The sequence below is a fragment of the Blennius ocellaris genome, assembly GCF_963422515.1.
Source record: "Blennius ocellaris genome assembly, chromosome: 21".
In the NCBI taxonomy this organism is placed as follows: domain Eukaryota; kingdom Metazoa; phylum Chordata; class Actinopteri; order Blenniiformes; family Blenniidae; genus Blennius; species Blennius ocellaris.
This window is the reverse complement of record NC_137670.1, coordinates 2,310,603-2,323,461: the sequence shown is the minus strand read 5'-3', so window position 1 is coordinate 2,323,461 and position 12,859 is coordinate 2,310,603. Positions and strand designations below refer to the sequence as shown.

Here is a 12,859-nt window from a genome sequence, read left to right as displayed (position 1 = left end):
CAAAATAATCAGCTTCTGCAGTACCGCTTGTGGCCACCAGATGGTGCAGGGAGCCAGTTTTCTACTAATCCCGCAGTCAGCGCTAAAAACAGAAGATTCTCTGCTGCCACCCGTGTCTTAATCCGCCTCCGTGATGATTTGTCTTCTTAAAATGTGCTTTAATGAAACATCGAATACATTTATGGTGCAGAAATGATCAACAATCATGAGTTTTATGAAAACGACTATTTTTTTAGTTGAAACAAAAGAAGTTTTAACGCAGTAAAAAAAAAAAAATTAACATAGCACCTTTTATTTCCTTCAAGATCCACAAAACATCCACAAAACAAAACTTCCAGATTGTCTGCAGCCACGTTTCAAATGCAGAATTAAAATGATGCATAAGACACAAGTTCAAACTCTCTTTGACATATTTCAGATTGACAACTCTTGGTATTTTGCGTGTGTCTGCAGCAGAAATAGCCTCGACTCTTCAGCCGTTTGTGTCGCCAATGTGGATTTAAGGAATAAAACCATCGGTCGGGTTTTGATTTAACAGGTTTTGATTTAAGTCTTTGGATCGTCCAGATCGAGACGATCGGTTCTGCTGCCATAAAACTAAATAAGAGAAAAATGTTGATTGATAGTGACACAAATTAGCGGTGGTTTGTTTGTCTCTTGACCGGTAGGATCTCGCTCCTCCGGACCGACTGTCCCTCCGTCGGTACGAAGACATCCACGCACTCTAGAAGTTGAGGTTTTTGGGAACCTCCCAGGGAAACTCCTTCCGGCCGAAGTGTCCGTAACAGGCCGTCTTCTGGTAGATGGGTCTCTTCAGGTCCAGCTCTCTGCAGGATACATTGAGGTTTTTAAAAGTTAAAGTGTGTGTCAGACACAGAGGGATAACGTGTTTCCCTCGTCAAGTCAGTGTGAATCCTGTTGGACGGGACGGAGGCAGTGAAACCCCGACCTGACGATGACTCCCGGTCGGAGGTCGAAGTTCTTGTTGACGATCTGCAGCAGCTCCTTCTCGCTCCTCCGGGAGGAGCCGTACGTGAAGAGGGAGATGGAGAGCGGGTGGGACACGCCGATGGCGTAGGCCACCTGGAAACACAGGTGAACACCATCAGTCTCAGCTGGAGACTTCATTCACAGCAGTCGTTCATAACCTCCCCCAGATTACCTCTAAACTCCCCAGATTACCTCTAAACTCCCCAGATTACCTCTAAACTCCCACAGATTACCTCTAAACTCCCACAGATTACCTCTAAACTCCCAGATTACCTCTAAACTCCCCAGATTACATCTAACCTCCCACAGATTACCTTTAAACTCCCCAGATTACCTCTAAACTCCCCAGATTAACTCTAGCCTCCCACAGATTATCTTTAAACTCCCCAGATTACTTCTAAACTCCCACATTACCTCTAAACTCCCCAGATTACCTCTAACCTCCCACAGATTTCCTCCAAACCCCCAGATTACATCTAACCTCTGACAGATTACCCCTAAACTCCCCAGATTACCTCTAAACTCCCCAAATTACATCTAAGCTCCCCAGATTACATCTAACCTCCGACAGATTACCTCTAAACTCCCTAGATTACCTCTTAACTCCCCATATTATATTTAAATCCCCAGATTACCTCTAAACCCCCCAGATTACATCTAAAACCCCAGATTACCTACAAAGTCCCTAAATTACGTACAAATCCCCCAGATTACTTCAACCCCTCCCCTACAGATATCTTCTGCCCCCCCATTACCTCTAAACACAGATTACCTCGAACCCCAGATTACCGTTAAACCCCCAGATTACCTCTAAACTAACTTCCGTTTAAAAACCTGCAGTTTTCCTAAAATACCTGTTTAGCAGCAAGATCCAGTGCTTTAATTTCCCTAAAACGTTAATGACCTTCACAATAAAAGCCCCCTGACCTGCACCAGCACGCGGCGGCAGAGCCGCGCCTTCACCAGCGACTTGGCGACCCAGCGGGCGGCGTACGTCGCCGAGCGGTCCACCTTGGTGGCGTCCTTCCCGGAGAAGGCCCCCCCGCCGTGGGCCCCCCAGCCGCCGTACGTGTCCACGATGATCTTCCTGCCCGTCACGCCGGCGTCGCCCTGAAACGATTCAGTGTTTAATGTTTAGTTCAGGAGCTGAAGTCGTAAATTAATTTCAAGGTTAAAACGGAGGAAGTTTTACTGCTTCTGGGGATGAAATCTAGTTTTTTTTCATTTAATCTGAGAAACGACGTCACTGGAAGCCGACGACTTGTATTTGTCCACTCTGTGGTTTAAAGTGATGAAATTAATCAAATTGTGATTTAAAACGATAATAATAATTAAATAAAAAAACAAGACAGTTTGAATAGTGAAGATGAGGAACAAGTTTGTTTGATAAAGTTTTTTTTAAACTTAATTTATAAAAATCCGATTAAACACTTATTTATACACGTGATCTGCAGAAACAACTACAATTCCCAATAACTGCTATAATTAATCACTTCAAACCTTTCATTCTGACCAATTGTTGATAAATTGTTGATTAAACTGGTTTATTAGTAGTGTTTTATTGACGTATTGATGTTAATGTTGACCCCCCCACTAGAGGGAGACGTTGCAGCTCCACAGTCCACCACTAGAGGGAGACGCTGCAGCTCCACAGTCCACCACTAGAGGGAGAAGCTGCAGCTCCACAGTCCACCACTAGAGGGAGACGCTGCAGTTCCACAGTCCACCACTAGAGGGAGATGCTGCAGCTCCACAGTCCACCACTAGAAGGAGACGCTGCAGCATCAACGGTTAACCACTGGAGCTAACCCCCCCCCCCCCCCCCCACGCCGTTACCTGCGGCCCCCCGATGACGAAGCGGCCGCTGGGCTGCAGGTGGAGGACGGTCTGCTCGTCCAGGTAGCGGGGAGGAACCACGGCTTTCACCACCTTCTCCTTCAGGACCTTCCGCTGCTCCTCCAGACTCACGTGGTCGTCGTGCTGCGCCGAGATCACCACCGTGTGGACCCTCGCCGGCACCACGGCGCCCCCCTCCTGCCGGTAGTGCACCGTCACCTGACGCAGGTGGAACCACACACACACACACACACATGTCGACCTGTTACCATGGTAACGCGGATGCCAACTGTGGTACACGCCATATAATCAGTGTCTTTATTTGGCTCTTTAACCTCGTGAAAGATAAAAAGTAACTAGTTACTTTGACTTTGATTTACTTTTTTATTCATCTCGCAGTTTAGTCTTAATCTGGGAATAATCCAGTTTTAGCTGAAGTTAAATCAGTCAGAGAGAGGAAGATGCTCTATAATCTGGATGTTAGCGGAAGAAGATGCTCTGTAATCTGGGTGTTAGAGGAGGAAGATGCTCTATAATCTGGGTGTTAGAGGAGGAAGGTGCTCTATAATCTGGATGTTAGTGGAGGAAGATGCTCTATAATCTGGATGTTAGAGGAGGAAGATGCTCTATAATCTGGATGTTAGTGGAGGAAGATGCTCTATAATCTGGAAGTTAGTGGAGGAAGATGCTCTATAATCGGATGTTAGAGGAGGAAGATGCTCTATAATCTGGATGTTAGAGGAGGAAGATGCTCTATAATCTGGATGTTAGAGGAGGAAGATGCTCTATAATCTGGATTACATCTGAAGAGTCACAGACTTGAACAAACAGGGAATGTCTGTGCAGTTTATCAAAGTTGCTTCCTGAACTCGGATTAACTGACAGATTAATTTGCCGTAATCCCACCTGAGTCTTGGAGTCTGGGCGGAGCCAGGGGACGCTGCCGTTGCGCCGCAGTTCGGCCATCTTGGCGTTGAGCTTGTGCGCGAGGACGATGGTGAGCGGCATGCACTCCTCGGTCTCGTCCGTGGCGTAACCGAACATCAGGCCCTGCGACACCAGAGACGGATCATCGATAATCTCTTCACACTCACTCTTCTACTTCTGCTTTACATCCTCTTCTACTTCCACACACACAGAGAAGAGAAGAGTCACCGTTAGCTTCTCGTCGGATCACCCCAGTGTAAAGAACGCTCACTAATGAAAATCATCAAATATCCTGAGCTCCACCCAAATCTGACGTCGAGAACCAGAATGAAAATAGATGAATTTCCCCTCAAACATTTAATCTGCAAACAGAATAATTCAACATCTTCTAATCCACAATATCTCGTCCACGTTCATGCAACGCACACGGAATTGTGATTGTGCAGTGAACTTCCTGTTTGTGCAGTAAACTTCCTGTCTGAACAGTGAACTTCCTGTTTGAGCAGTGAACTTCCTGTTTATGTAGTGAACTTCCTGTCTGAACAGTGAACTTCCTGTTTGTGCAGTGAACTTCCTGTCTGAACAATGAACTTCCTGTCTGAGCAGTGAACTTCCTGTCTGAACAGTGAACTTCCTGTCTGAACAGTGAACTTCCTGTCGAAACAGTGAACTTGCTGTCTGAACAGTGAACTTCCTGTCTGAACAATGAACTTCCTGTCTGAGCAGTGAACTTCCTGTCTGAGCAGTGAACTTCCTGTTTGTGCAGTGAACTTCCTGTCTGAACAGTGAACTTCCTGTCTGAGCAGTGAACTTCCTGTCTGAACAGTGAACTTCCTGTCTGAGCAGTGAACTTCCTGTCGAAACAGTGAACTTCCTGTCTGAGCAGTGAACTTCCTGTCTGAACAGTGAACTTCCTGTCTGAGCAGTGAACTTCCTGTCTGAACAGTGAACTTCCTGTCTGAACAGTGAACTTCCTGTCGAAACAGTGAACTTCCTGTCTGAGCAGTGAACTTCCTGTTTGTGCAGTGAACTTCCTGTTTGTGCAGTGAACTTCCTGTTTGTGCAGTGAACTTCTTGTTTGTGCAGTGAACTTCCTGTTTGTGCAGTGAACTTCTTGTTTGTGCAGTGAACTTCTTGTCGGAACAGTTAACTTCCTGTTTGTGCAGTGAACTTCCTGTTTGTGCAGTGAACTTCCTGTTTGTGAAGTGAACTTCTTGTTTGTGCAGTGAACTTCCTGTCTGAACAGTGAACTTCCTGTCTGAACAATAGATTTCCTGTCTGAGCAGTGAACTTCCTGTCTGAACAGTGAACTTCCTGTCTGAGCAGTGAACTTCCTGTTCTTCCAAATTGTATAAAAGCGCGGTAGAATCTGACGGAGTGACGTCAGGTCACCTGGTCTCCGGCGCCGATGTCGCTCTCCCCCCGGTCGACGTGGACGCCCTGGGCGATGTCCGGGGACTGCTGCTCTAGCGCCACCAGCAGGTTGCAGGTCTTGTAGTCGAACCCTGAGCACAGAGGAGATTCAGCGCCGAGCCGAGCGACTCCGTCCGGGAGAAGGAGCGTCGCGGTTCTCCACCTTTCTCCGAGTCGTCGTAGCCGATGTGCTGGATTAAATCTCTCACCACCTTCTGATAATCCACGTTGGCTCTGGATGTCACCTCGCCACAGAGCAGCACCATGCCCGTCTTACACACCGTCTCTGCTCGGGGTCAAAGGTCAGAGTGTCACTCCGGAAGAAATCTGTATGCACCCATTGAAGTTGTAAAACATCCAGATTATAGAGCGTCTTCCTCCTCTAACAGAGATTATAGAGCATCGTCCTCCTCTAACACAGATTATAGAGCATCTTCCTCCTCTAACAGATTATAGAGCATCTTCCTCCTCTAACAGATTATAGAGCATCTTCCTCCTGAGCGATGTAAATTAATCTGAACTGAACTAGTGAGTCGGTGACCTCTGACCCCTCCCGGTCTGCTAGTTGGGTTAAAGTAACTAGTTACTCACCACAGGCCACCTTGGCGTCGGGGTCTTGTCTCAGGTGAGCGTCCAGCACGGCGTCGCTGATCTGGTCGCAGATTTTATCTGAAGAGAACAAGAATTAGTTTTTTCTCCAGACTCTGGACGGACCAGATTCCTAGCCGCTGTTCGGAGGTCCCAGATTAGGATTAGCACCATCAACGTTTGACTTCCGATTGTTTAGTCTTTCAAATAATCCCGTTCAACAGGTTCTGTGTGTTTGAATGAGACGGTGCAGAAAGAAGAAGGATCTTTTATTTCCCTCCTGTAGAAGAATTTAAACGTTTTGTTTTTTTGATGACCTGCACACCTCCCTGTAATCTGGCCTGTAATCTGGCCTGTAATCTGGCCTGTAATCTGCCCCGCGCTGCAACACGTCAAATGTCACGAGACACGTTGTTTTTGACGACCTTCGTGACGGGACCCGTCCTGACGCTACCCTCAGATCGTTTTGTTGACGGGAGAAGTTGAGTCGTTCCAGGATCCCTGAGAGGACGACTCTGGAAGTCTGCACTCTGCACATTCCTCGGAGTCATCGATGATCAGTGAGACAGAAACGAGCTGGACGCTCCTCCAGACCGCTGCTCTGGCCCGGTACTCTGGTACGGTACTCTGGTACGGTACTCTGGCCTGGTGCTCTGGTATGGTACTCTGGTACGGTACTCCGGTATGGTACTCTGGTACGGTGCTCTGGTACGGTGCTCTGGCACGGTGCTCTGGCACGGTATTCTGGCACAGTACTCTGGTACAGTACTCTGGTACGGTACTCTGGCACGGTACTCTGGTATGGTGCTCTGGCACAGTACTCTGGTACGGTACTCTGGCCCAGTTCTCTGGCACGATACTCTGGTCTGGTACTCTGGCAAGGTACTCTGGCCCTGTACTCTAGTAAGGTACTCTGGCCCGGTACACTGGTACGAAACTCTGGCCCCAGTACTCTGGCCCCAGTACTCTGGCCCAGTACTCTGGCCCGGTACTCACCAGGGTGCCCCTCTCCCACGGACTCGGAGGTGAAGATGAAGGATCCGTCTTGAACAGCCTGCTGGTTCCCGTTCATCTCCATGGCGGCTCACAAACACTCTCACTCACTCTGGGCGCAGCAGCTGGAGGAGTGTGAGCTACATCAGGCAAAGACAACACCGTCCAGACGGGGGGACGGCTGGAGGGGGGTGGGGTGGGGGGGGGGGGGGGGCGGCATGTGAACCAGCGGGTGAGACCATTGAGGGGAGACGGGGAACGTTTGATCCTTCATGTTAACCCCTGAACTGCTGGACGTCCTGAGTTCAGACCGGCTCAGTGCTGCAGTGGAGCCTCCACCCTTCACCCCTCCAGGGGGTACTGAGGCCCCTCGGCCTACACTCAGACCTCCACCCAGACCTCCACCCAGACCACCACTCAGACCTCCACACACTCCTCCTCAAGTCTGTCTTTTCACTTCTCTCCCTTTATCTCTGCCTCTCTCGTCTTTTTTTGTTTTTTTTATTTTTTTTTAGGACGCTGCATGAAGGAGAACTCAGGCTGTGGAGCTGCAGCGTCTCCCTCTAGTGGTGAACTGTGGAACTGCATCGTCTCTCTCTAGTGGTGAACTGTGGAACTGCATTGTCTCCCTCTAGTGGTGAACTGTGGAACTGCATTGTTTACCTCCTGTGGTTCACAGTTGATGCTGCAGCGTCTCCCTCTAGTGGAGGAGCTGCGGAACTGCAGCGTCTCCCTCTGGACTCTTGTCCTCGTGGTTTTAAAGTCCCGTTTCTCAACATTTCCTCCAGAGTGATGGAGGCAGATGGAGGCAGGTGGAGGCAGATGGAGTCAGGCACTGCAGAATGTTCCGGTTGTGATGGAGGCTTTAATGTGGATCTGCTGCCACAAGCGTTTTACACACACTTTACCAGAATGAGTTCTTTTTCTTTTTCTCTTTCTACTCTACTTCAAAGGGACACAAACATTCCCGTCACAGAGGAAGATGTTTTCATGCGCCGGCCGAAGTGTTTATGTGGAATCGATCCGCCACGAGAGAAGAATCCACCAAACAGAAGGTCTTTTCAGTGAAATCAATCCGCCACAAACGCTCGCCAGATGAAATCACATCGAATTTCTCTGGAAGTCGTATCATGAGCGATGGATTTTCTGCATTCTTCTAACGTGACGTGGTTAAAATTAAACGGTTACTGCTGTAAATGCTGGGTTTCGCTCCGTGGGGCGTCTTTAAAATGTTAGAAAAGGAATTTTTTTAAAAAGTAGTGCTGTGACAGTGAACTTCCTCTTTCATCTATCAAGGTAACGGGTATTTAAATTCCAGACGGTACGATGCCCCCTAGTGGCAGCGGCAGGTGAGACAGCAGCAATGTGGATAGAAACTCACAGGAAAAAACTTTATTGCCACAGTTGAAATGGATTTCCAGGGAGTCCAGGCACCCTGGAAAAAACTGGAATTTCCCGCGGTCAGTGAAGTGGATCTTTGGGGCCACGTGAGGATTTAAAGGGTTGGCGGAGATCTGGGCGATAAAACCCAAATCATCTTCAGCCAAACGGCTCGTGGCAGCTGCTGCTCCGGGCAGATTTCCCACAAAAAAAAATAACAAAACAGAGACGGAGGGTGGAGGGTGGGAGGGGGTGGAGGAGGGGAGGAGGGGGGGGGGGGGTGAAGAAAGAGATGGAGGACACAAAGAGTCTTGTCTCGTCCTCGACCTTCCCAAACAGCCTCTGCGTCAATAATTCCACTGCTGTTTTCCTCAGTTTCTCTCGACTTGGTGTAAAAGTTGGCACCTGCTGTGTGACGATGGCGAGGAGAGGGTGAGGGGGTGAGAGGGTGGGGGGGGGGGGGTGAGGAGGGGGTGACGACACAACGGAGCAGTGTTCAGCCCCGCAGGCTTCGTGTTTCAACACTCGACCTTTGTGCCTCTGATCAGCGACTGTCGCTCTGATTGTCGCCGGCATTCTGCTTCATCTGGGGTTTTTATTTTCTCCTCTTTTATGACCCGAATGAACCAAAACAACGAATTCAAAGATTGTTTTTTTTTTTTTTTATCTAGAAAATAAAAAATCCAGAAAAAAAAATCTAAATGTAAATAAAAATTTTAAATTGCTGTCACTGTCACTTTATTTTCTTCTTTGGCTGCAGTGTTAATTCAGCACAGCGCCTCCTGGTGGAGTAGTAGCGTAACTCGTCGTTCTAATGCAGTGACAATATAAAGATGTTTATTTGAAGCAAACATTGTGGGGTTTTTTTGTTTTTTTTTGTGGTGTTTGTGTTTGTAAATGAGGCTCGAGGCGTCGGCCTGCCGCCTCCAGTCCAGTCCTCAATGATTCCCAACGACAGATTAAAACTTTCTGAAGTGGAAAACTTTTCAAGTTCACAGAACAAACGTGTCGTTCCGTCCAGTGGTGCCACTTTAAGAGTGTCTGAGCTTCACCTCGGTGTTTGACCTCGAAACAATTAAATGCAAATTTGACGTGTGAGAAAAGTGAAAATGTTTTTTTTTTTTTTTTTAATGTCTCCTGTATTTGCCTCTTTGTTTACAACCTCAGGAGAACCGGACCCGCGGCGCGCGCTCCTCGGCCGGCCCCGTTGCGCGCTCCCTGGCGGAGGAGCCTTCCCTACCCCCCCGGTGTGTGTGTGTGTGTGTGTGTGTGTGTGTGTGTGTGTGTGTGTGTGTGTGTGTGTGTGCGCGCGCGCGCGCGCTCCGCAGCGCCCCGCTCCGGCCGCCCGCCTCCACTGCAGCAGAAGCCGTGTGCGCCCCGGTGAGCCGCTGCCGCTGAAGAGACGACGCCGCTTCTCTGCACTCAGGTAAGAAAAACACCGACGTTTCTCCGTTATTGTGTCCGATCACACGCCGGTGCAAAACACCGGGGCACCGCGCGGAGAGCCGGGAAAAACGCGCCGCGCGCCGCGTCCCGGTTCTTTCCATCGGCATTCGTCTTGTCACTTGATATATATATATATATATATATTTGATTTTTGCATGAGGTGGAGGAGGCTGGGCCTCGGCGCGTCTCGACGGGGAGAAATGTCCTGCGGACGGAGGAAACGGGCGTCTTTCTGACCCGCCTGCGGCCGTGCGCGCGCTATAGCGCCTCAATTGTGCGCCGCGCGTGCGTCTCCATCCCAGATAAACACCCGAAACGGCCATCTCCGCCCGTCACCTCCCGCGCTGACGTGTTTTCAGGCGGATTCCTGGAGGAGAAGCGTCTCCATCACCTCCGGACCGCAGCAGGTCCTCCGCGTCCCGAACCGCACTAATCCCCCGCCAATGTCTTTAATCTCATTATTAGAGCCTCCCGGGAGAACAACAATGCGCTGCGTTTCCAGCGACTTGGTGCGTCTCTTCTTTGTGCGTGCGCGCAGTGTTTGTGTGGTTTATTTTTCTGCACACAACCCTCACCCCCCTCCCCCCCCGCCCCCCCCCTAACCCTCCGTCGTTCTGGATCTTTCGCTTCTTTCGGGCCTAAACGATCTAAAGCCTCATAAACACCCCCCACCCCCCCAGTAACGTGACATCGTGCGTCTAAAGCCGCTGCGCTGATTTCGGTGCTTGTTCATATTCTTCCATTATTCAGAGGAATGGTTCGTGGAGCCGCTGCGATGCGGCGCCGCGCGCAAAGTGCCAAGCCCATTTATCATCCGCTGGACGCGCCGACGCAGCCGCTGATCTCACACATATGTGCCGCTCGGTAATCCTCCGGGGTCACCGGGGCCCCCGGCGCGGGGAGCGCAGAACCTGCCCGTGGAGGACGACACGACCCGGTACCGTCCGGGTCATCTGGACCGGACACACCTGTCCGCTCACAGTGGCGTGTGTGTGTGTGTGTGTGTGTGTGTGTGTGTGTGTGTGTGTGTGTGTGTGTGTGTGTGTGTGTGTGTGTGTGTGTGTTTGGGTGGGGGTGGGGGTGGGGGTGGGGGTGCAGTTGGAGGTTCTGTTGATGTTCTGATGGACTCGAGCGGCCTTGTGCAAGTTTGTGCAGCGCCTTGACACGACTCGTTACCGGAGAGACGCGCTGGTATGCCCCCCCCCCCCCCCCCCCCTCCCCCCCCCACCAGCTCCTCCCCCTCCACAGAAAGAAAAGATGGATTCACATCGGGTTTAAAGGCCTCGAATAGAAACATCGACTGACTGGTAGAAAAATACACAAACAAGCAGAGACTGAAGGAAGCAGAACAAACCTCCATCAGACCTCCATCAGACTGGTTCAGACCTCCATCAGACCTCCATCAGAGGCTCAAACCTCCATCAGATCTCCATCAGACTGGTTCAGACCTCCATCAGACCTCCATCAGACTGGTTCAGACCTCCATCAGACCTCGATCAGAGGCTCAAACCTCCATCAGACCTCCATCAGACTGGTTCAGACCTCCATCACACCTCCATCAGAGGCTCAAACCTCCATCAGACCTCCATCAGACTGGTTCAGACCTCCATCACACCTCCATCAGAGGCTCAGAGCTCCATCAGACCTCCATCAGAGGCTCAAACCTCCATCAGACCTCCATCAGAGGCTCAAACCTCCATCAGATCTCCATCAGAGGCTCAGACCTCCATCAGAGGCTCAGACCTCCATCAGACCTCCATCAGACCTCCATCAGAGGCTCAAACCTCCATCAGATCTCTATCAGAGGCTCAGACCTCCATCAGAGGCTCAGACCTCCATCAGACCTCCATCAGACCTCCATCAGAGGCTCAGACCTCCATCAGGAACAAACTATTTTATTTCTCCAGAAAAGTTCCAAGTTTTTCGAGCCCAACACTTTGAAAGGTGGAGTTCCATTCCAAAGGGGGCGGGGCCTATCAACCTTCTGAATTCCCACTTTCCCACATCCTTCTTTCTAAGTGGGAACCACAAACAAAACTACGAGGAAATTCCCAGTTCCGGGGCAAACTGGAACACATCTTTTCTCCATCATCATGTCGCTTTTATTCAGCAGTTTTTTTTCCCTCTTTTACGTCTATAAAAGAAACACTTTATACTTTATATTTTCAATAAAGTTATACGATCACGTTTTAAAACAGGCAGTTTGATTAACAGAAGGCTGCGTTTGTCTTTCAGGGGTTTATTAGATTCCTTCAAATAGACTTTATCTCATTAACATTCTGGTGCTGGCTTCCTTTAACCCTCGAAGTCCTGGAGAGACATTTTACACACAACGGATCAATTTAAAAATCGATTGGCAGATTAGAAAAACCCCCCAGAAAGGTTTTTTATAAAGGTTAAACTGTGATATTGCTTCTGGTCCTCTTGACGTAACAATTACAAATAATCAAATTGTTATTACTATTCTTCTTCTTATAATTATAATAATAATAATAATTATTATTATTATTATTATTTTTAAAGGTTATGGTGTGCAGCAAGTATAAAATAGTAGGAAATAAAAGAGGGAAAATATAAATAGAGATAAATAAAGCTTTTTTTTCCCCTCTAAAACCATAATAATGTGTGAAGTTGTGCGCGGTGTCGCTCCGTCCTCGGAGACGCTGCTCCGTCACCAAACAAAGGCTCTTCTCAGTTTGGCTGCTGACTTCATCCCGTCTTCAATAACGAGTCCCGGCGTTATGAAACCGGCCTCCACTGCACTGCTCCATTTAACAAACACTGACAGCCCATTGGCTGAGGCAGGCCGCCATCCAAAAGGTGACTGCATACCGCCATCCACCCACCCATCCATCCATCCACCATCCATCCATCCACCCATCCATCCATCCATCCATGGAACTATGAGACAGTTATCAATAAATATCCATGTAGTGGTTATTTTATTTTATTTTATTTTATTTTATTTTATTTTATTTTATTTTATTTTATTTTATTTTATTTCATTTTATTTTATTTTATTTTATTTTATTTTATTTTATTTTATTTTATTTTATTTTATTTATTAATACATTAATTAATAATTATTATTTATCTTTTTATTCCTGTTTTCACTTTTTTTTTTTTACAATACAGGTTGGTATCAGAAAAAAAAAAAAAAGATGATATCCAAGGTGTCATCGAGGTGGTGATGTTGGACAGGTGTTTCATAAAGGGTTGCCAGGTTTCAGTTAAGACAGAATTTGACTTCGTGAGTGAGAATCGAATCTTTTTCCAGTCTAATATT

General features: G+C 48.4%; 1 protein-coding gene across 1 annotated transcript; it reads right to left on the bottom strand.

Moving 5' to 3' along the window:
• Positions 1-724: 724 nt before the first annotated feature.
• LOC308145513 (S-adenosylmethionine synthase-like) lies at positions 725-6,859 on the bottom strand (the record flags this gene model as incomplete). The annotated part of the gene is made up of 9 exons (XM_080516977.1): positions 6,751-6,859; positions 5,758-5,835; positions 5,330-5,452; positions 5,146-5,258; positions 3,733-3,876; positions 2,827-3,045; positions 1,918-2,100; positions 950-1,083; positions 725-827 (listed from the first exon to the last, which is right to left on the bottom strand). The coding sequence occupies exons 1-9, from the start codon at positions 6,830-6,832 to the stop codon at positions 725-727; spliced, it is 1,179 nt and encodes a 392-aa protein (XP_080373103.1). The 5' UTR covers positions 6,833-6,859.
• Positions 6,860-12,859: the final 6,000 nt, after the last annotated feature.